The sequence below is a fragment of the Zootoca vivipara genome, chromosome 4 (assembly GCF_965207765.1).
Source record: "Zootoca vivipara chromosome 4, rZooViv2.hap1.1, whole genome shotgun sequence".
Lineage (NCBI taxonomy): Eukaryota > Metazoa > Chordata > Lepidosauria > Squamata > Lacertidae > Zootoca > Zootoca vivipara.
Window position 1 is genome coordinate 85,129,048 of NC_142587.1, and position 24,615 is coordinate 85,153,662.

General features: G+C 44.0%; 1 protein-coding gene across 1 annotated transcript; it reads left to right on the forward strand.

Annotated features, from left to right (window-relative positions):
• The first annotated feature begins 294 nt into the window (after positions 1 to 294).
• Positions 295 to 11,736, forward strand: LOC118085534 (collagenase 3). The gene is made up of 10 exons (XM_035116297.3): positions 295 to 458; positions 657 to 898; positions 2,290 to 2,438; positions 2,541 to 2,666; positions 3,410 to 3,571; positions 4,026 to 4,143; positions 6,604 to 6,737; positions 7,106 to 7,265; positions 8,700 to 8,803; positions 11,036 to 11,736. Exons 1-10 carry the CDS (start codon positions 327 to 329, stop codon positions 11,134 to 11,136), a joined length of 1,428 nt encoding a protein of 475 aa, XP_034972188.1. The 5' UTR covers positions 295 to 326; the 3' UTR covers positions 11,137 to 11,736.
• The last annotated feature ends 12,879 nt before the right edge of the window (positions 11,737 to 24,615 follow it).

Below are 24,615 nucleotides of genomic sequence, written 5' to 3' on the forward strand. Positions count from 1 at the left end.
AATAAAGTTATTGCAACGTAGTCAAAAATGCCGTTTGCCCCACTCAACCCTTCCCACAGCACCTGGGAATATGCTGAGACTTGTGTTTATGTGAAGTCATGGTTTCTGCACCACCAGTAGGTCAACAGATTCCTAAAACCAAGACTCCTTGGGAGGGAGGTGGTGGAGGAGGAGAGGAGCAGAGAGTCTTGCAAGCATGTTTATTTTACAGTCACTCGGAAGTTGTAACCTGTCCCTGAGAGATGATGAATCACCAGTGCAGCTCTATAAAAGCCAAACCATGTTATAAGCTGAACCATCAGAGCTCCAAAACCTCAGCATTGATCATGAAGCATCCAAGTGCTGCAGTGGCCTTCTTTCTTTTGCTGGGCATATCGCGGTGTTTTGCCCTGCCAATATCCATATCAGATGAAGACGACAGCGATGAATTCACGAGGGAGAAATTCGAGTTAGCAGAGGTATGGCGTAGGACCTAGAATAGGCTCTGTTCTCTCTGCCTTCTCTCTGTTGTCTTCTCTCCTATCAAAACTGAGGCTGTAAGGGCAGAGGCTTGTCCTTTTTGCTTACATGAGTTTGTAAATTGAATAAGAACAATACATTGCAGTAGCAGTGAATTAGAAGTCTAATTGGTTTTCTCTCCCCCCCCCTCCACCCAGCGCTATCTAAAGAGGCATTACAACCTCCGGTCCAACCCGGCTGGGATACAGAGGAAGGCAGGTGATACTGTCACATCCAAACTTCGAGAAATGCAGGCATTTTTTGGACTGGAAGTAACAGGCAAGCTCAACAAAGAGACGTATGAACTAATGCAACAGCCGCGGTGCGGGGTTCCTGATATTGGGGAATACAACTTTTTCCCTCGAAAGCTGAAGTGGACTCACACTAATATAACTTACAGGTAACGACCCTGGCTCTGGGTCCAGATCTATTTGTGCTGATGCTTGACAGTATCTTCATGCAGCCCAAGCACAACTCCTGTGCCATGGTATGTTTTAGAGACTTTGGTTTGGCGCACTCGTCACTGAGTGCTCTGCAGGATCTCAGGGGGTTTGCTAATTCTGATCTCGTATGTAAGATCTCACATGACCTGGAAGCTGTACGCCGGCTCCCTCGGCCAATAACGTGAGATGAGCGCCGCAACCCCAGAGTCGGTCATGACTGGACCTAATGGTCAGGGGCAGGGCCGGCCCTACGGCAAGGCTGGGTGGCGCAGGGCACCAGGGCGCCGGGCCGCCAGGGGGCGCTGCGCTGCGCCCGCCAGACAGCCGCGCTGGGAAACGGGGCGGGGGCGCCAGATATGCTTAAGACAGCCCTGGTCAGGGGTCCCTTTACCTTTATGTAAGACTTATAGCAGGAATGGGGAACCGGTGACCTTCAAGGTTCCGGTAGACTCTGGCTCCCATCAGCCCCAGCCAGGCTGGCCAATAGTCAGGGATGATGGGAGTTGTAGCATGTTGTAATACATGCATGTTTAATGGTATCACACTTTGCAACATAGAATCACAGAATCATAGAGGGTCATCTATTCTGCCCCCTGCAGTGTGGGAATCCTGCCCACAGCCAACCCTGCATGGACTTGAACCACCAACCTTCTGGTTAACAGCCAGATGCACTCCTTTTTTTGTTGTTGTTACAGCAGCGTTAGGCATTTAGCATGTATTTTGTGACTTTAAGCCAACCTGGTGTGCTGTTTTTTGCAGACTAACAAGATGTGGAAGAAGGTTATGTACAACATTTGGAAATCTCATGCCATATGCTACTGTCTCTATCATCAAAGCCTATAAGCTTTGAGTTCATTTAATTTGCCCCACACAATTTCCTTTCAATTTCCTTTTCCAAACAGCCGGTGAGGAATCAGATAAGAGAAACACAGTACCTTTTGTGAATGAGGTGCTCAGATGTAGCTAATAAAAGCAGGAATGGAAGTAAAGTTTTAAATATCTAGGCGAACCATCAATATGTCTGGCTACACACACACACACACACACACACACACACACACACACACACACACACACTCATTGTGTCTCGGTCATTGTTCTTTATTAGTACTTCCAAAAAAGGAAGGTGAATTTATTATAACTCTGCAATAATAACCACACATTCTCTAACAGGAAAGGGGCATATATCTGTATGCTTTTCATATTTGCTAAATTGGCAGTGGAGAAAGACATGTAACTTTTGAAATATTGTGATAGGGGATGCTTTGCAACAGGTTTTGAGTTTGCAGAGAACCATCTGAAGGTATTGGGATTTTTTTTTATTTTTTATTTTTTGCTTTCCTCATAGGATTCTAAATTACACCCCTGATCTGAAAAAGTCTGAGGTCGACAGAGCATTCAAGAAAGCGTTCAAGGTCTGGTCTGATGTGACGCCACTCAACTTTACTAGAATTCGCAATGGTACTGCTGATATCATGATTTCTTTTGGAAGGAAAGGTAACTAGAGTGAAATTGCTGTATTAATGGCTGTGTTACTTGTTTGCTTGATTTGCAATTAAGCATGCTGATCATATTCATTTCTGTTTCAAATATTTACAGAGCATGGTGATTTCTATCCCTTTGATGGACCTTCTGGGTTATTAGCTCATGCCTTCCCTCCTGGGCCAAATTTTGGAGGAGATGCTCATTTTGATGAAGACGAGCTGTGGTCTACAGATTCCAAAGGTAGCGTATATGCTTTGAATATAATTTTTATTACCACTGTGTGGGTTGTTGGTTCTAAATAGCATCCGCTGTGAAGCCAGGAAATGTTTGACCAGTGAATTACTTAGCAAGCAGATTCTCCTGTCTTGTTTTGCTGCGTGATTCATAATTGTTGAAATGAACAATTTCACAAATAGTAAATAAAGACTGAACAGGTTGTTTTGAATATTGCTTCTTTTGTCATTCCTTACCCATATTGCCTGTGGCATACCTCCTTAAGCAATACAGGCACTCCGAGGCTTCCATATTAACTTGGAAATGTGCTTCGCTGAATTCAGTGGAACTTACTCCCAAGCAAAGGTACATAGGATTGCAGCCCAAGGATAAAGGGGGCTAAAGCAGAGCTGGGAAGCTTGTGACTCTCCAAATGTTGCTGTTGGACTACAGTTCGCATCAGCCTCAGCCAGTTTGGCCAATGCCCAGTGATTCTGGGAGTTGTAGTCCTATAACATCTGGAGGGATGCAGCAGATTCCACAACCCGGGACTAAACCAGAGATGTGCTGCCTTGCTGTTCATTTAATTAACAGATGACAGATACTATTTCTATTCTCTCTGTAATGCAAAGAAAAGAGTAGTGAATGGTATCAGGTGTAATATTTTAATACGTTGCAAAAGGAGGCATTAAACAAAAGAATCCGGCTAAAGCAGCCTAGTGATATAAGCTCTGTAGCTTTCATAACAAGATGCACATGCTGTTTTCTAGGATATAATTTGTTTCTTGTGGCTGCCCACGAGTTTGGTCATTCACTTGGACTTGAGCATTCCAGAGACCCAGGAGCTTTGATGTTTCCAATTTACACATACACTGGAAATAAAGGCTTATTGCTTCCAGATGATGACGTACAAGGGATCCAGATTCTATATGGTATGCCTGCATTCCCCCCCCCCCTGTTTTCTCCTTATGTGTACATATAATTCTGCCATGGAAGTCATGAGTAATAAATTTCCTTGTTGTTTCTGTTCACCAGCCTGATGCGGCGAGATCTGTCACTGTATAACTTTACAATGCACATATAAAATCACAATTTTCTACAAGTGTTCCATATATTAGATCCCATAAAACGCTGCACACAAGTTCAGATGCTAAAGTAAGGGAAGGACCTGAATGATAGAGCTTCTGCTTTGCAAACAGAAAGCCTCAGGTTCAATCCTCATTTCATGCAGGTAGAGCTGGGAGAGACTGAAATGCTGGGAAGCTGCTGCCAATTGGTGTGGAAAATGTTAAACTAGATGAACCAATGATCAGATCTGTGTTCCTAAATACTGTACAGTCAACAAGCTTATAGTTTCCCGCATAACACATGTACTTTACTGGACAGGTGCAGGAGACCACGACCCCCATCCTGATCACCCCAAAACGCCTGAGAAATGTGATGCAAACTTGACGCTGGATGCTATCACGGAGCTTCGAGGAGAAATGGTGATCTTCAAGGACAGGTGCGGCACAACCGAAATATGTGCATCCATAAACTTTTTGTCTAGTGACAGAGCAGGCCTGTGCAACTTGAAGCACACCCAGCCACACACTTCGTCCAATATTGCAAAGGTTGAATAGGGTTCAACCGGATTGAAAAATCCAGGATCAGCAGCGCCACGGTACCAGAAGTCGCTTCTACACACTTCCGGGCATGCGTAGAAGCGACTTCCGATGCCGCTGTGCCCATTTCCAAAATGTCCGCAGCACCAGAAGTCGCTTCTACACATGTCCGGAAGTGCGTAGAAGCGAATTCTGGCACCGCTCTGCCCATTTCCAAAATGTCCTCAGTGCCAGAAGTTGCTTCTACGCATGTCCGGAAGTGCGTAGAAGTGACTTCTGCCACTGCAGACATTTTGGAAATGGGCACAGCGGCATCGGAAGTCGCTTCTACGCATGTCCGGAAGTGCGTAGAAGCGACTTCCGGTGCCAGCGCAGCACCAGAAAAACATGGCCGCTGGCAGGAGCTCCGTAATCTGGGGGAATACGGGGTATTTTGCCATTCGGGACACCTGCGGGAAACGGTAAGAAAATACGGGGGTTTCCCGGGGGAAACAGGGTACTTGGCAGCTATGTGAATAGGGCCACCTTTGTCAAAACAACAAAAACAACCCAATTCTCATCTTAAGGGTCATTTATTCATTCTATTATATCCATGATTGCAGACAGTATGCATTGTACAAATAAAAAGAGAATAACCGCACTGCAAGGCAACCACAATGAGGTTAAGAGACAACATACAAGCACTATTTTGTTTTGTTTTGTTTGGATTTTGTTTTGTTTTCTGTTGTTTTGATTTCTCTTCACTTTAATCCCTACTGAATATTTTCAATAATATATATATAGAGAGAGAGAGAGGGAGAGAGAGAGAGAGCATACAAAGCCACATTCAAAAACCAGTATAATACATGTTGCAGTGAACAGCATACAACTGAATAGCCAACCCCCAACATAAAATTCCCGGGAAAAGAAAATCTGGTGCTGAAAAGACAGTGGTGTTGCTGCAAGGCTAGGAAGAGAATTAATATCCAAGTACTCCCCATTACCCAATGCTGAAGCTGTGATGGCTGTGCTGTACCTCCACTGCCAGAGAGTGTATGCCAGTTGCTGGGGGAAACAAGTGAGGAGAGCACTGTTGCACTTAAGTCCTGCTTGGAGGCATCTCAGAGACATCTGTGGTTGACCACTGTGAGAGAAAAATGCTGAACTAGATGGGTCATTGGCCTGTTCCAGAAGGCTCTTCTTATAGGATGAATCTGGTTCTCCTGTGGTACTGAGATTTTTATTAGGAGGCCCTATTCCCCTCACAGAGCTACAGTTTCCAGAGTGGTTTAACAAACCATTCCTCTTTGCAGGGAACAATAGCTCCATGAGAGGAGTTGTTGTTGTTTAGTCGTTTAGTCGTGTCCGACTCTTCGTGACCCCATGGACCAGAGCACACCAGGCACTCCTGTCTTCCACTGCCTCCCATAGTTTGGTCAAACTCATGTTGGTGGCTTCGAGAACACTGCCCAACCATCTCGTCCTCTGTTGTCCCCTTCTCCTTGTGCCCTCCATCTTTCCCAACATCAGGGTCTTTTCCAGGGAATCTTCTCTTCTCATGAGGTGGCCAAAGTATTGGAGCCTCAGCTTCAGGATCTGTCCTTCCAGTGAGCACTCAGGGCTGATTTCCTTAAGAATGGATAGGTTTGATCTTCTTGCAGTCCATGGGACTCTCAAGAGTCTCCAGCGATGAAAGGAGTAGGGTCTCCTACCAACCACCTTTAACAGTGCCCATGATTCTTTGGGGGTAGCCATGACTGCTTAAAGTTTTGTGATACTGCTTTAAATGTATAGTGCAGAGGGGGCCCTTATTAGTGGGCTGCATTTGGCTTGGTGCCTCACTTTGCAAACAAGGAATGCTGTGAAGACCTGCTCCAAAACGCTAAAGATGAGCCTGATTAGTGAATCCGTTAACACAAGCTCTTGGGAATATCTTCCAGGCGAGAAACATGCTTTTTACCTTGAATGATTGACTTTAGAATGATTTGACAACTATTAAATTTGTATATTATTTGTGTTGTCTGAGAAATGGCATTAGCAAATTAATTTCTGTAGTACTTTAAGGACTACAGTGGTACCTCTACTTACGAATAACTCTACTTACGAATGTTTCTACTTACGAACGGAGCTCCGTCTGCCATCTTGGATGCGGTTTAGATAGGATTTTTTCTACTCACGATTTTTTAGATAGGGTTGCTTCAACTTACGATTTTTTTCTCCCAATGCAGTCCTATGGGATTCTACTTACAATTTTTTTTGACTTACGAATGTGCATTCGGAACGCATTAAATTCGTAAGTAGAGGTACCACTGTATTCAGTTATCTTTAACTTTGGTAAAATGCTAGCCTACCATGTTAGAACATCCCTCTTCCTATCACAGGTTCTTCTGGCGCCTACATCCTCAGATGGTTGAGGCGGATTTGGTACAAATTAAGTCGTTTTGGCCAGAAATCCCAAGCAAGATTGACGCGGCTTATGAGCATCCTACCAACGACCAGGTGCTGCTATTCAGGGGTAGGTCTTCTGCAGAAATCTCTCTGCCTGATCCTCAAGACTCTTCCCACACCACACACCCTCTCCCCCTCCCACAGACATGCCCCTTACTGCATAGGGCATGGGAGTCTGCGCAGAAACAAGCCTATTTGTTGTTCTGGCTTGGGCCCCCAGAAGTTTTCTCAGAAAGGAATGCCACCGACAAGGCTGTATAATGGCGTGATTGTACCAATCCCACCCGTCCTAAATTCATTCCAGTGAATTAAATCCTCCTCAGTCTAATTTTTACAGAAGGGGAACCCTTAGTGAGACATTAGCATGCCTAAGGCTATATGGCAATCACATGGTTGAATCTGAAGCCTAATACATTAATTCATACTTATTCACAGGGAAGAAAGTCTGGGCTTTGAATGCCTACGACATAGTAGAGGGCTACCCTAAAAAGATTTACGAATTGGGCTTTCCAAGATCTGTGAAGGGAGTCGATGCCGCGGTCCACATCAAAGATACTGGCAAGACTCTCTTTTTCGCTGGAGAAAAATACTGGAGGTATGTTGAAAATTCTTATCTTCCCCATAGTAGTTTTGCCAGTTTCTCTCTCATTTCCCCCCACTATTCCAATGATGTAAGAACCACAACATTTGGTCATTGGTTTGGCTCCTCCAAATTTAGGAACATGGGGACAGGGGCCATGGTGTTAACTCAACGACATTTTCTGCATCCTGTCACTCTTAAAGCCCACAACAATGAGTCCTCTAGATAAGCTGAGGAGGCCTATTCCATAGACTTACATTTAGATGTTGTACTCATGTGTTAGACCAGGTGCCCTCCATATGTTGCTGGACTCCAGTTCCCATGAGCCCAAGCCAGCATGCTTCGTAGTAAGGGATGATGGGAGTTGAAGTCCAACAGTAATTGGAGAGACCACATTGACTAGTGCTGTGGTAGACTAATGGGTGAGCAAGGGAGGAGGACTCACACTGAGGGAATACTCAGGCAGCACTTTTCCCCACTTCCACAGCATTTCCAAGTTTTATGTGATTTTTCACATGAGGTAAAAGCCACTTCTGAAAAACTAGCAGAGCCTAGTGGGCATTTAGCACTCAATTCCCCAGGTTATTTGCTTCTAAGGGAAAATCCGTTGGCATCCCCGTTAACCCAGAAAATCGTAGTTTTTCATTGTAATTTCACATGACAAAATTGGGGGAAGTATTCCAGCATATGGTCCTTTCCCAGCATTTAAAATTTAGCGTGACGTGGAGGTATATCGATTGTGATCCATAACGTAACAAGAAGTGCCATGTGAAAGCAACGTCAGAACCCAGGATTGAAGCCCTAGCATTCTGGTCAGGAAAACTGACACAATTATCCCCATGTCCGAATGTGCCATTAGTAGTCCCATCCTCGATATTGCACGTTCTCGCTAGCTTGAGCTCCTGGCATCTGCACTGCATAACATTTCTGGATAGGGCAGAACAATGTCCTTCAACCTTGGGTCCCCAGATGTTGTTTGACCACAACCCCTATCATCCCCAGCCAACGTATGGTCATGGATGGTGGGAGTTGGTCCAGCAACACCTGGGAACCCAAGGATGAAGACCCCTGGGGTTGGCCATGTGTCTCCTACCTGTTCTGGAGTGTGAGGTGTTGTGGGGAAGAATTCTCTTGCAAAGCAGCACCTGCTTCACGGAACTTCCCTCCATTTCATGTTCAGTATTGTATAGAGATAGATGATGCGCCCTCAGCCATTTTCAGTATATGTTTCTGTTCTAGCAAGAATTTACAGGTTGCTGCTGCACATGCTGGCACTTTTTTGTATCCTGTCTTTTTAATTCTACGGTATCATTTATTGGTCTGGATTTTAGATTTTTTATGTTTGCGTTTTGTCGTCAGCTGCATTGAATTGGAACAGAATTACGATGCATAATGCTATACATAAATGAAACACTTGCTTATTTACTTTCTTTCCCCCCTCAAATGAAGTTATGATGAACAGAACCAAGTTATGGAGAAAGGCTACCCTAGATATCTTGAGGAGGATTTCCCTGGGATTGGTCACCGAGTGGATGCAGCTTATGAGAAGAATGGTATGCATTTTATTTGTGTTGACACCTGGCATTTTTGGGTGAAAAACCAGATTGGCCCGTTCCAGATGCTTGCTTTGGGGGACCCTTCAGGGTTTTTTCCTGGCCCAGTGCTCCAAACCCGTGCCAGACAGCTTTGTCTAACCACCATTTTATTTTCTCACAATACAGTGGTACCTTGGAAGTCGAACGGAATCCATTCCAGAAGTCCATTCAACTTCCAAATCGTTTGAAAACCAAAGTATGGCTTCTGATTGGCTGCAGGAAGCTCCTGCAGTCAATCAGAAGCCGTACAAACTCCATTGGACGTTCAGCTTCCAAAAATACTTTGCAAACCAGAACAGTCACTTCTGGGCTTGCGACGTTCGGGAGCCAAAATGTTCGAGAACTAAGCTGTTCGAAAATCAAGGTACAACTGTACTGACATAGGGTTGCTCTGGGAGGTTGTGGAAATTAAAGTGACAGCTAGTCAAAGAAACACAGGAAGCTGCCACATGCAGAATCAGGCCATCGGTCTATTCAGCTCAGAATTGGTCAAGTTCACACTATATACACAGTGCCAGATTTAGGTTTGATGAGGCCCTAAGCTACTGAAGGTAATGGGGCCCTTTATATGTCGCTGTTTTTTGTGTTGAATATGTGCTATGTGGTAATTTAAGGACCTAATAGGTATCTCAAGCCATTTGCACATAAGATAGATAGATTTTTTATTGCGGCTAAAAGCCCACACAAGCAAAGTACATCAAACAGTAAAAAAAAACTGCCTTTCAGAAACAAAAGAAAAACAAACAGCAGCAGCATCTTTGTAAAAGTTACACCACAGCCATTTGGGGTGAACGCAGTCGAATATCTATATATGTGTGTAAAATTGCCAAGAAATAATAGAATAGAATAATATATTAAAAGGTTTCAATAATCATACAGCACATAACAAAATATGTATTTTAATCAAAGTAATTGTTGAAAAGTCCATGCAGAATGCAAAGTCCATGCAGAATGTAGGCACCCTATATATAGAAATGAGCAAACAAGTGATATTTTAGGGAGTAGGCTAGCAGGCGGGGGCCATTACTTACATCACAGGAGCCTTCACAACACAAAACAGCAAGAGAGCAGGGCCCTAAACTATAGCTTGCTTAGCTTATACAGTGGTACCTCGGTTTAGGAACACAATTGGTTCCGGAAGTCTGTTCATAAACTGAAGCGTTCATAAACTGAAGCGAACTTTCCCATTGAAAGTAATGGAAAGTGAATTCATCCGTTCCAGACGGGTCTGCGGCGTTTGTAAACCAAAAATTCGTAAACCGAGGTGTTCGTAAACCGAGGTTCCACTGTACATAAATCCGGCATTGCATATACCTCTAAAGTACTACAATGCCATTTTAAGCGCAAATGCTTTCCCCAAAATTATTCCAGGAGCTGAACTTTGTTAAAGGTGCTGAGAATTGCAAGCAGACCCCTATTTCCCCCTCACAGAGCTACAATTCTCTGAGTTCCCAGTGAAGAGAGATTGAATGTTGAACCTCTCTCAGAACTGTAACTCTGTGAGGAGAACAAGGGTCTCCCAACAATTCTCAGCACCCTTAACAAACTACAGCTCCCAGAATTATTTGGGCGCAAGGGGAGCCATTGCACTTGGCAGCTGGTTTGGGCTCTCCGAAGTTTCATCACAATGTGTTATTGTGGACACACGCCCCACAGGGGGGCAATTTGATTTGGGGGGGGGATTCGAGAATGAGTTATTAACAGTTAATGGCCTTTTAGGCTTCCTCCACTTGAATAGGAGTTCACTTTCTGAATAATAAGAATTATATGTCACTGGGGGGTGGGCATCAGGATTTTAGAGATGCTTAGGTGGGGCATGGCCAAAAAAAAGTGTTGATGGGCAACATCAAGGTACCTGCCACTCTCTCTCTCTCCTAAAGTGGAACAGGTGGTCACCTTGCAGTTGTACATGCCAGCCTCACAATGCAATCCTCAACTTGTCTGCTGATAAGCAAATCATATTCGATTCAGTGGGGCTTGTTGGCATCCATCTCGAGAGACAATGGAGTTTGCCTGCCAGCCAGGGTGAAGTCAGTCCAAGGCTCAGAATGCAGCATTAATCAACAAATTGCTTTGTGAGGGGGGGGGGAGGGGGGAATGCTTTTTGATTTACTGTTTTTAAAAAGAAGTAACATAAATAGCAGCAACATGAAGCGGGAATCTTATCTGAATGGTTTCCTTCCTCTGCAGGTTATATATATTTTTTCAATGGACCACTGCAGTTCGAATTCAACATCTGGAGTGAAAGAATTATTCGGGTCTTGAACACCAACTCCATTTTCTGGTGCTGATTGCTCTGGATCAGGTTCTGAACTGTGGGAAAAAATGCCTTCCATGAAAAAATATACTGTGGGTGTTTGGTTATATATGTGTGTGTGTGTGTGTGTGTGAGAGAGAGAGAGAGAGAGAGAGAGAGAGAGAGAGAGAGAGAGAGAGAGAGAGAGAAGGTAAGGTAAAGGACAGCCTGGACTGTTAAGTCCAGTCAAAGACAACTATGGGGTGTGCCACTCATATTGCTTTTCAGGCCGAGGTGAGTGGGCTCAGCTACATTAGTAAAAAACAACAATTTGAATGCATTATAAACATGCAACACCAGATGGCGCCAGAGAGCAAATTTTTTTTCTATATACACGATTTTCCATAGGGTTTCCCCCCTCTTTTGTTATAACAATCTAATTTCTCACTTATTTATAGCAGGTTTTCCCCCTGTGTGTAGATCCACCTAGTGAGTGTGTGTGTGTGTGTGTGTGTGTGTGTGTTTTAACCAGTCAGCTTGATTCTGTGAACAAGCTCTTTGCCATTCTTCCTTTGACTTTGTTTTGTGGATATGAGGCTGTATAGCACTACGTCCATCAGTCTGGAACTGAAATAAAAAATGTTTTTAAACGACAGCATTCATATCTTGTGGGACATTACAGTTCATAAAAGATGACAGAAGAAGCAGGCAACATTCCAGTTATGTGCTGATCGAAAAACTGGCCCTGTAGAATTATACTACTCGAGAACTCAGAGTGAACAAGCAACTTACTGTTTGTTTATTTGTGGCATTTGCATCCTGCCCTCAAGTCAAACAGGCTCTCAAAGCGGCTTGCCAAAAATCAGTATTTAGATGGTCCCTAGACTCAAGCTTAAGGGACGCAGGTGGCGCTGTGGGTTAAACCACAGAGCCTAGGGCTTGCTGATCAGAAGGTCGGTGGTTCGAATCCCCGCGACGGGGTGAGCTCCCGTTGCTCAGTCCCAGCTCCTGCCAACCTAGCAGTTCGAAAGCATATCAAAGTGCAAGTAGATAAATAGGTACCACTCCGGTGGGAAGGTAGATGGTGTTTCCGTGTGCTGCTCTGGTTCGCCACATGGCCTGGAAGCTGTACGCCAGCTCCCTTGGCCAATAGAGTGAGATGAGCGCTGCAACCCCAGAGTCAGTCATGACTGGACCTAATGGTCAGGGGTCCCTTTACCTTTAAACTCAAGCTTACGAAATATAAAAAAGACACAGCACACAAGGAAAAGGGAATGGGCGGGAGGAGGGAACAGCAAGCTCAGGTACACGTTACAGTTCTTACAATGCAGCTGAGGGCATCGACACTTGACTGATGCCAGTGGTGGTTCTGGGTGTTTTGCCCCTGATAAAGAGTGGATCTCCACAGAAGCACCATTTCCTCTCAGTACAGATCCTGAAGCAGGCCAGGAGTTGCGGGTGGCTCCTGCCACATTGCTATTCTCTCAGGCAGCTTGTGAAAGAGCCTTGGCAGCTAAAGTCCTGAAATGCTACAGACGAAGGCAGATCTTCCATCTCCAGGATGGTTTTAAAGATGCAGAGCACAGGGATGCTACCCTGTGGAAGTGGTCCATTTCGTCAGCCTCCTGTCCATTTGGGGAGATGCCTTTCAGTCTTGGCTTCCAGGGCAGCATACAGTTTAAACACTCACAATTCCCCTACAATCCTTGGAGTGGTTTAACAACCAATACCTCTTCAGAAGGAATTCTGGGAACTGTAGCTGTGCGAGAAGAACAGGGGGTCTCCCAGCAACTCTCAGCACCCTTAACAAACTACAACGCGCAGTACTGTACATTTGTGGCAGTACATTTCTTTTTGCCTTTAACTTCGTGCTGTTCATGGTCAATTTCTCTTGCCCCGTTCTCAGTTAGAATCTTAACTGCTGATGGCATTGTGAGGACATCTGTGGTTACAAAGGAATATTATTTTGCTAGGAGATTTATTCCAAGGATGTGGTGTCCGAGTTTTGATGGCAACATTATTTTCTCAGAGTAAAGAGAGAGAGAAGGTTGTGTCATAACATTTCTCCCTCCCTCCTGCTGTCCCCATATGCTCTTGAAAGGAAGAGGAGATACATACTTTACAAAGAGATTTGTTGGGGGCAGACAATTTCACAATATAACTTTTCATAAGCAAATCCCTTCCTCGGTGTCTCAACAACTGGTGACGCCCATTTATCTTTTCCCATATGTCTTCATTTCTCCACTTTCTTTTCTTTCTTTCTTTTTTTAAAAAAATCAATTTTTATAAATCCATGACATTACAACATCATACAATATATCATTCTAAGAAGAACTTTAGTGTAAGCACAACAATAACTATACAGTGCATGTCAATTCACTACATGTTAAAAGAGAAAAGTCACAGACCCACAAAATCTATCCCCTTAGGAATGACCATAAGGGGCTGCTTAGCTAGGGAGGTGTCTCAGTAATTAATCCAAAAGATTTCTGGAGAAGTGGAGGTTGCATTGCACCTCTCAGATTGGCCACATAATATAAAAAAGGGACCCACATTTCTGCAAACTTTGATCAGTTTTGAGTTCCTGGTTTGCAGTACACTTGCAAACATTCCATTCATGCCACCCAAAGAGCCTAGACTGTTCGAAGGTGTCATGTTTTAATTCCATTCATTCATTTCTACATTTATATCCTACACGACTTCCAAGGAGCTCAAGAAGGTGTCCAGTGTCCACGATTCTCCCCCTCCCTATTTTAGCCTCACAAAAACTCTGTGAGGTAGGTTACGCTAAGACAGGCATGGCCAAACTTGGCCCTCCAGCTGTTTTGGGACTACAACTCCCATCCTCCCTAGCTAACAGGACTAGTGGTCAGGGATGATGGGAATTGTAGTCCTAAAACAGCTGGAGGGCCAAGTTTGGCCATGCCTGCTCTAAGAGGATGTGGCAGTCCCAAGGTTACTCTGTGAGCTTTGTGGTTGAACCCTGGTCTCCCAGCTCATAGTCTGACACTTTAACCTCTATACTGCCCATAGATGATCAAACTCTGTACATAAAACTGTCAGTTGCTATGATGTCTAGCTAGCTAGGTGAAGAGGGTAGTTGTCGGAAAAACATAGGCCATGCTTTAAAAATAAACAAATGCATTTTATCTTATTAATAAACCAAATAAACCAAAGATAAAGAGCATAAATAAATACTATTACAGCAGGTTGAAAGCAGCTTAAACTTGGACATTATCTTTGAACTTCTTGTTCCAAAACATTACAAAAAATACCTATTTTCCTATAAATCTATTAGGCTGATTTATATGAATTATTTTGTAATAAAGTAGCTGAATCATAATTACTATGGACCAAATTTTCTCAATCCTTTCAGCTATAGCAGGAGATATGCTCACCTGCTCAACCATTTTTAGCTATTACCATCTTTGCAGCAGTTATAAGGTTGAACACGATTGCTTGGCCATTTCCCAGAGTAACATATTTTAGATAACCAAGTAGAAATAGTCTAGGTCCCATGTGTAGATGACATCCTAACATATTGGAGATATTAGCCTAAACAGATTTCCAGAATATTTCTACCTGATAACAATTCTCAAAGGTAATCTGCTTTATTTAATCCACATCTGCAGCATTTATCCGATCCTAACATATATTAAATTCAATTTACAAGGTGTTAAATTTCATTGATAGAGGGCTTTTTGTGTGACAGTACTCACACTGTCACAGGTGAGTATGTAGGTGGCGCTGTGGGTTGAACCACAGAGCCTAGGGCATGCCGATCAGAAGGTCAGCGGTTCGAATCCCTGCGATGGGGTGAGCTCCCGTTGCTCAGTCCCTGCTCCTGCCAACCTAGCAGTTCGAAACCATGTCAAAATGCAAGTAGATAAATAGGAACCGCTACAGCGGGAAGGCAAACGGTGTTTCCGTGTGCTGCTCTGGTTCGCCAGAAGCGGCTTTGTCATGCTGGCCACGTGACCCAGAAGCTGTACACCGGCTCCCTCGGCCAATAATGCGAGATGAGCACCGCAACCCCAAAGTCGGTCACGACTGGACCTAATGGTCAGGGGTCCCTTTACCTTTAACTCACTGGTATAGAGAACTACCACTTCTTCTTTTTCTGTCTACGGGAGCCATTTTGTGCTGCCACTTTTGCCAATGTACAAGTACCAGCATCTCAGGTTTTTTGCCTCCAAACTCACTGAACATATGGTTGTATCCAAAGCTGGCACAATGCGACTACTATTTCCTTTTCTCCCCCTGAACCCTCACCCTCTGAAGCTGGAGGGGACAGGAGGGGAGAGGAATTCCCATTGTGTGCATGAAAGTCCTTTGCACCAGCAGAGCTGCAGCCCTGGATAGGTCTCAAAACCAGTAGCCTAGGCCAGGGACGTCCAACTGCCAATAGACAGCAATCTACTCACAGTGATCTACCCATTGTCGCTGGATGGACCAAAGTGGTTGAGCTTTTTTTTTTAGGAAGCCAAAGTTCCCCTTTTATGGTGGGGGGGGGAGATCACTGAGGGGCCAAAGATCTAACAGGATCTATCAGGAACATCCTGTGATCTACTAGTAAATCACTATCTACCTGTTGGACATGCCTGGCCTAGGGCAGGCATCCCCAAACTTCGGCCCTCCAGATGTTTTGGACTACAATTCCCATCATCCCTGACCACTGGTCCTCTTAGCTAGGGATCATGGGAGTTGTAGGCCAAAACACCTGGAGGGCCGCAGTTTGGGGATGCCTGGCCTAGGGTGTATTACAAATATGGTACCCAGCATGTCTGGAATGTTAGCAGTGTCCTTAAAGTACCCATAGCAGGAGCTATGGGTAAGAAAAATAAACACATTGTCCTTGTCATATCAAGAGTTATGCCCATATTAAGACTGGCAACAGATATTACACAGCGACTTGCTCGGTTTATGAGGAGGGGATTTTGTCACGAAATCTCCTTTCATAAACCATCAAAACAAACACTTAGTAAAAATTTCCTTTTTGTAACCACAGTTTCCCTCTTTCTCAGTATACAAGATAGTAGGTTGTGGGGGGAATGTAAGCCGTTTTTGAGACTTTGAGGAAATCAGTTATTCTCCCTCTCATGGGCATATGAGGACAAGGAATTGTGATATGCTGCAATCTGTTCCTGAGACTTTGAGGAAAGAATGTCGTCATCGACAACTAGTTTCCTTCTAAGGTCATTCTCACAACAAAACGAAAATTTCCTTTCTTGACCACAGTTTCGTCTTTCTCTCAAGAGCTTATGAGGATACGTATCGAGCGGTAATGGCATAGGGTCAAATTTACCACATACAGGAATCATCTGAAGGCAGGCAAATCTCCCGTTGTGTTTCGCCATATTGAATCATGTTGTTGGCATCCATCTGTCTTGGGAGACAATGGAGTGTGCCTCCAGGGTTGAAGTCAAACCGCTGGAGAATCACAGCATAGAGGGTCCTTTTCCTGAAACATACATGTGGTTTGCTGTGGAGAAATTCCAGCGCGCAGCCTCCATCTCTCAATGGAGTGCTTCCTAGGAAGTCTTGCTTCAGGGGTGGGGAACCTATTTCAGCCCAAAACACCCTGGTGGAATAGGAAACCATATTTAATCAACATACACTGTCTTGAGAACAAAAAGACACAGAGGCATTAATATATCTGGAGGCTGGGTAGCTTTCTCAAGTTGCGAGCCACAATCCCCCCCCTTCCTTTTATTTTATTTTTTAAAAAATAACCCCCATTTATACTTTTCAGATATGCCGGTATATATTTCACTGATTTCATTTTGACATTTTGACATTTTAAAACTTGACTTCCTCTTTCTGCGGTTCCTTAAATTTATTTTTAAGATCTCCTGCATATCCAGATTCAGTTAATTTACGTAACTTACAATAATCCTTCCAGTGTTTCTATCTGCTTACAATTTATCTGTAAATATTCAATAAACCATTTCCATTCTTTTATAAAAAAATGTTTGTTATCTTAATTTCTTAATCTTCTGGTAAGTTCCGTTCCGCAATTTCTGCATATTCCATAAGTTTTTGCTGGAACTTCTTCTTTCCATTTTGGGGCGAGTAACATTCTTGCCAGTGTTGTTGCATACATGAATAAGTTTCTATGCAATTTAGATAGTTCTGTCCCTATAATTCCCAAGAGAAAGACTTTTGGGGTTTTTTTTAAAACAAACTTTATTTTAAACATATTTTAAATTTCATTGTATATCATTTCCCAGTAAGCCTTAACCTTACTACAAGACCACAACATAGGATAAAAAGAACCTTCATTCTCTTTACATTTCCAGCACTTATTGTTTCCCCTTCCTTGCTCGCTTCTGTTTGAGACCTGTCATGGCTGCTCATCTTAAATAAAAAGAAGCTGTTAAAACCTCGTCGCTGTGCCTGTCTTTCCTTGCAATTAGACAAAAGTTCTGTTCTAATATGCTAATATGTCTCGATTAAGAAAGGTGGAGTAGGAAATAGACCGTTAAAATAAAAAGGAAAGTAATGGAACGGAGTTTTGATGTAAGAATGTGTATAGATTATACGAAATGCAAGGAATGAAAAATGTTTAGTGCAATCTAAGGAAATCTAGCAGGGGTGGAGGGAAGTGGGGTGCATATAGGTGGTGGAGGGTTTAAAAATGTAAATATGGATTATGTTTTGTTTGTTTTGACAATGCAGAAATTTTGTTGGGAAATTGAATAATAAAATGTGTGTGTGTGTGTGTGTGTGTGTGTGTGTGTGTAGTTCTGTTCTGCAACATACGTAACACCCCAGCCTCAAAGTACACAAGTAACAACACACCAGGATATTAAATAACAGGAAGCCATGCTTGCTGTTACATGCAATCTGATTAGGAGAGTGTGCCAGCTGAAGTGAGGATGGCCTGGAGATAAGCAAATGATGATGAGCCTTTTCATCTCACATTCCTAGCATTTGGACCACACTGCACTCTCTCAATCTTCCTTTTCCCCTCTCAAGGCCTTGGGCAGTTCAAATGAAGCTCCGAAGCAAGGCCGGAGCTCAAAGTGCCATACCTGGTTCTCCCATACCCAGTTTTAACCCCACAACAACCCTGTGAGGCGGGTTCAGCTAAGAGACTGTGACTGGCCCTAACATTACCCAGTCAGCTTCATGGCTGAGTGTGGCCTTTAAGAAACTTTCAAGTATGCGAAGAAGCTCATTCTATCCAGAACCCCTTCTTTCAGTACAATATTTCTACTTTCTAGAATTCTGTCTGCAACCTCCCCAAGATGACCTGTTGAATAAAGGTAAAGGTACCCCTGACCATTAGGTCTAGTCGCAGACGACTCTGGGGTTGCACGCTCATCTTGCTCTATAGGCCGAGGGAGCCGGCGTTTGTCCACAGACAGCTTTTGGGTCATGTGGCCAGCATGACCAAGCCGCTTCTGGCGAACCAGAGCAGTGCACAGAAACGCCATTTACCTTCCCGCCAGAGCGGTACCTATTTATCTACTTGCTTTTGAACTGCTAGGTGGGCAGGAGCTGGGACCAAACAACGGGAGCTCACCCCGTCGCGGGGATTCAAACTGTCAACATTCCGATCGGCAAGCCCTAGGCACTGTGATTTAGACCACAGAGCCACCTGCGTCAACCTGTTGAATAGGAAGATAATAAGAAGGAGGAAAAAACTTATTTTTGGTCATTTGCTTCCTAAAAATGCTAAAGTTTGCTTATTTCCTCTTTTGAAGTACATCTAGCAAAGGTATTAAGCCGACATTGGAAAATAAGTATCTCGGAATGTGCCATTTCATACAATACTGGTGGTTGTGAGGTTTTGTGTTTTGTTTGTTTTTAAACAACTTAATGCAGGCCAGCAACAGCAGCGCTTGTCAGTTTCGGTTCTTTCACTTCCTCATATTTTCATCTTAAAGCTGGTTCTCCACATCTCTGTAGTGATCTGAAAATTCTCTTTTAAAAAAATCCTCATGGAAATTATTCTGTGCTTTAGTACACATTTCTCCTGATAAACACATTTTTTATGCAGTGTTGACTGACGTGCACATGCTTGCAAGCAATTTATCCTAATATCATTCATTTTCACACATTATTTTCACTAGTATATTCATTTTTATGAACATCCCCCCCTAATATATCCATTTTTGTACATGATGATTTGTCAGAGAACTGCAATACAAAATCCAGATAAGTGCTAATTTAGATGAATAGCTGTCCTCATAATGTTTCAGAAAGTGCAACAACAACAACAACAACAACAACAACAATTTATTATTTATACCCCGCCCATCTGGCTGGGTTTCCCCAGCCACTCTGGGCGGCTTCTAACAGAAAAATGAAATAAAAGAATCTATTAAACATTAAAAGCCTCCCTAAACAGGGCTGCCTTCAGATGTCTTCTAAAAATCTGGTAGCTGTTTTCCTCTTTGACATCTGATGGGAGGGCGTTCCACAGGGCGGGCACCACCACCGAGAAGGCCCTCTGCCTGGTTCCCTGCAACTTGGCCTCTCACAGCGAGGAAACCGCCAGAAGGTCCTCGGTACTGGACCTCAGTGTCCGGGCAGAACGATGGGGGTGGAGACGCTCCTTCAGGTATACTGAAGGATACTGATGGATTTGACTTTAAATGGGAATTAATCCCCAATTCCTAATACTGACCAAGTCTTCTGAGGTTTGACATCTACTGTGATTGCAAGCGTAACGTGGATTGTGCTTCTAGGGACGCATATTGGGCAGGACAAACCATTAGGAGTGCACCAAGCATTCATTTCTTTCAGTGGAGGCAGTATTGAGAAAGGCAGCATTTGGTCAAAAAAACTTTCCCATCCCACCTCACTTCCTGGGAGTACAGCTTGTCTGAAGCTTTGTGTCCCTTTTTTCCCCTCAGCGGTGCTTGTTCAGACAAGACTTTAGGGCAGAATCCCAGAGCCCCACTCGGAAGAATGAGCAGGAATCTCCCGCCCCCAGTCCTGGTATAAACAGTGTGATTCTTTGCTTGAACCAAAGATGCAAATATTTTCCCCGCACATGATGTTTGATACCATCAAAGTACAAATGAGTCACTTCAGCAATCTATTCCTCCAGATTTCTGCAGGGCATTGAAATTGTCTGCAGACCAAAAATGTAACCAAACCGCTTGGTGAAGTATGAAGAAGAAGAAGAAGAAGAAGAAGAAGAAGAAGAAGAAGAAGAAGAAGAAGAAGAAGAAGAAGAAGAAGAAGAACAACAACAACAACAACAACAACAACAACAACAACAACAACAACACAGATGGAGAGCCTGCGGTGAACTTGGAACGACCATTTCTTGACCATTAAGGGAGGGCTGTTCTCCACTAGTGAGTTGCTGGAAGAACCTTATGTATAGTTCACCAGGGTTATAGCAGGCGGCACCGGAAGCATTGTAGAATCAGAGAGTTGGAAGGTACCTCAAATATCATCTCATCCACCCTCTGCTGATGTAGGAAACCCATGGCTGCAACATGCCTGATAATCATAGCTGCCAAGTCTCCCATATTCCCCGGGAAACCCCCGTTTTTCCAGCTGTTCCCAGCTGAAAAAACGGATTCTTTTGTTTCCCCCCGGTTTATTCTGGGGTGGCGGCCATTTTGGAACTGGGCGGAGCATGCTCAGAAGCGACTTTTGATGCAGCTCTGCCCAGTTCCAAAATGGCTGCAGTGCGACTTCTGGCGCGGCGGCCATTTTGGAACTGGGCAAAGCAGCATCAAAAGTCGCTTCTGAGCATGCTCTGCCCAGTTCCAAAATGGCGGCAGCGCTACTTCCGGCCTGCTACTTCCGGTCCGGTCCCTTATTTCTCCCACAGGAACTTGGCAGGTATGCTGATAATTGGCTGCCCAATGGTCATGAGCGGAGATGGCTGAAGAGCTGTAATGAGCTTAGGAGAGATGTGACTTCCAGGTCAGCTGCTTCCCTTAGTAAAAACACACATTTATCATTTATTTATCAACAGAGACTTCATTTCCTTAGGGTCTTGCGAAAGAACAAGGTTGGACAGCAACTGATGATTTCCTTCTATCAGTCCACAATAGAAAGTGTTCTCTCATACTGCTTTACGGTGTGGTATGCTAGTTTGACAGCCATGGACAGAGAGTCCCTATGGAGGGTGGTGAAGAAAGCACACATTATCGTGGGCTGTCCCCTGAGTCCGCTAGATGTCATTGTGGGAGACCGTTGCCTCAGAAGAGCGAGGAACATTCTCAGGGATGACTCACACCCTGGCCAGCACCTTTTTAAACTCCTGCCCTCGGGCAGGAGATATAGAAGCATGGTAAGCCACACCAACAGGTTAAAGAACAGTTTCTACCCATGGACCGTGAGGCTGCTGAATGGAAGACAGCAACATTGCAGCTGATGTTCGGGGTTGGCGGTCGTACGACAGCACACAGAGTGTAACAAGGACTGAGAGATTGTGGGGAGAGGGGGGCTCGTTTAATCTCACTGTAAACATGTGGTACAGTGACAATAAAGTATTTCTATTTCTGCTATTTCTCTTTATAAAAACATTTATATCTCAATTTTCTCAAAGTGCCCCGAGAATCTCCCCTTCTTTAGATTAGAACTTAAAATAGCAATGAGTTGCCATGGTGTTTCCATACCTGCCAAGTCTCCCGCTAAAATGCAGGATCAGCAGCGACGCGGCACCGGAAGTTGCGTAGAAGTAACTTCTGGGGCCGCTCTTCCCATGTGTGGGCACCGGAAATCGGGCAGCGCAGCACTGGAAGTCGCTTCCATGCATACCTGGTGGCCATCTTGGTGGTGGCGGCATGGCGGCGGCCGCTGGGCATGCGTATAAGCGACTTATGGTGCCGCTCTGCCCGATTTCCAGTGCCCACAGATGGGAAGAGCAGCACCCGAAATGGAGGCCCCCTGGCAGGTAGGAAATCCGGGGGGTTTCCGGGAATTTCTCCATTCGGGAGAACAGAGGGAAACGGATTAAAATCCGGGGGTTTCCTGCGACAAACGGGATACTTGACAGCTAAGGGTGTTTCACTGGCTCTGCTGCTGCATCCGCACTGCACCAACCACCCTGTCCCATCCCCATGTTCCTCTTGGTTACTGGCAGCAGCCTCTGTGTTGGGAAGCCAGCTGAGTGATGCAATTCCACCCCACTCTGCTCCACTAGCTGCTGCTGGAGAGCAGAAGACTAAATCGGTCCGCTTGCACTAGTTTTCCATTTCGAATGGCTCTCGCCTGTTGTGTTTATTTTGGAGCCCTGCATGTGTCCTGATGAATGAGCCTGGTAATGGTGACTGGCGAGAAGCCGTCTGATGACTGGATCTTCCTTTTCATCGGGTGGTGATTGGAAGGTTTAAGATTCCCATGTGTGGTGAAAAGGGACTAGTGAACCCATTTAAGAGAAAGAGGATTAGAAAAGAACACCTTCCTGGATAGCATGTGCACAAAAGAAAACCATCACAAAGTATTGAAGTGTATTGCTTTTCCAACTGAAATTTCTACGTTTCTGTCATACAGTATACGATCCAATACACCATTATATTTTTCCTTTAATTTTTGTTGACTCCCCACCCCATTTTCCATGGAGTTGTTGTTTCTCCTCTTCTTCCGCACCCTGTAAAAGACTATCTGTTAAATCATAGCCACACTTCTACCATCTAGTTCAGTGTTTCTCAACCTTTTTTGGGCCACGGCACACTTGTTCCGTGAAAAAAATCACGAGGCACACCACCATTAAAAAAGTTAAAAAATTTAACTCTGTGCCGCCCTATATTATAATTATGACTGTAAGAAACACTTGCCAAATATTGCTTTCCGGCGGGTCAGTGTTGTGTATTGACGGCCGCCAGGCTCGTTTGCACTGAGCTTTGGGAAAGAGGAGGAGAAATATTGCTTTCCGGTGGGTTAGCGTTGTGCATTGGCGGCCGCCAGGCACGTGACAATGCAAATCGCCCTTCTCGTCGCCGCACGTCGCGGCACACCAGCCAGCGTCTCGCGGCACACTAGTGTGCTGCGGAACAGCGGTTGAGAAACGCTGATCTAGTTACTTCTGTTGCTCACAGTTCAAATCCTGCTCGCAAATTCATCATAACTATAGTATTTCTTAAAGTAGCAGTTTTGAAGTGTATGGCTGGCTGGGCATTGATGAGTATCTGACAAAAAGTCTGTCAATTAGCTACAAGGTGAAGTTTAAGGTGCTGGTATCAGTGTACAAAGCCCTTGAAAGCTCAAAGATCACCTCATCCACATCATCTTCTTTTTATATGCAAATGTTCAAACTGTTTTTAATATGTGGAAGTGTTTTATATATCTATCTGTGTTACTTAATTCACAAAATGTACACACCACTTGACTGTTAAATCCTCAAAGCAGTTTCCAAAAGATAAAACAGGAAAATAAGCAAAAATTCACAACCATCCTTTAAAATGTTACATAAGTTAAAATATTAAAAGAAAAGAAAATTCAACGTTCAAAGCATCTGGGGAGAATTGTTTTTAGCAGGCAGCAAAAATATATGTCATTATATTGTAAATCACTTCCAGGTGGCTTCATGAAATGAAATGAAATAAATAAAATTATTATTGTTGTTGTTAGCCAAGTGTAGGTACTTCGTAATGCATACTTTGTATGCACAATGGGGCAGAGAATACCATGTATTCCCAACAGCAAATATTTTAGCATGGGAAATGTCCATATGAAGCCTTAGAATCACATTCAGAAACGAAAAATCTGCTTTTTCCTGGTGATCCCATCTTGCTGATTCAGCTTAGGCACTTGAGTTAAGTCCTTGGTTATGTTTTGCAACTTGGTTATGTTATGCAACTTGTGAAAACAAGCAACTGATATTTAACAGAACGTAACAGAAGTTGTGGGTCGCTTGTTTAAAGCACTATAGAAAAAGTGCCCTGTAAAATAACTATAATTTGGTTTTGTTTATTTGGAACAAACTTTTGACTAAGTGCTAAAGTCCACTGTAACAACAAAGTTCATGAGGTGAAGGCCTACCTTCTGTGATCGTTGCTTACAGGAAAATGGCAGGAGCAGAGAGAATGAAAACATTTCCGTTGTCTCTCAGATATGGTACCCTTCAGTCAGCTCTTCAAAAGCCATGTGAATCCAAACAAAATCTATGCGACCATCAGCTTACTATTACAGAAATATGTGTTCTCAGTTGCCTGCATTTGCTTGGCAGCATAGATTTCAGAAGTGGAAAGGGGGAAAAACCAACAGCACCCCACCCCTAAGCCTTGGTGCAATATGTCTCTGTGAGGACTGAACATGCTCACTGAATACAGAATGCCGTTTCTTTATTGCCAGGGGGACATAAATGGAGGCAACACTCCACTCTGCACCAGTGTGGATAATTCAAGGAATACAGAGCAACAGCATTGACAAGGCAACAACAACAACAACAATTTATACCACGCCCATCCGGCTGGGTTTCCCCAGCCACTCTGGACAGCTCCCAACAGAATATTAAAACACAATAAAACATCAAACATTTAAAAAGTCCCTAAACAGGGCTGCCTTCAGATGTCTTCTAAAAGTCAGGTGGTGGTTTATTTCCTTGGGCATTTCACAG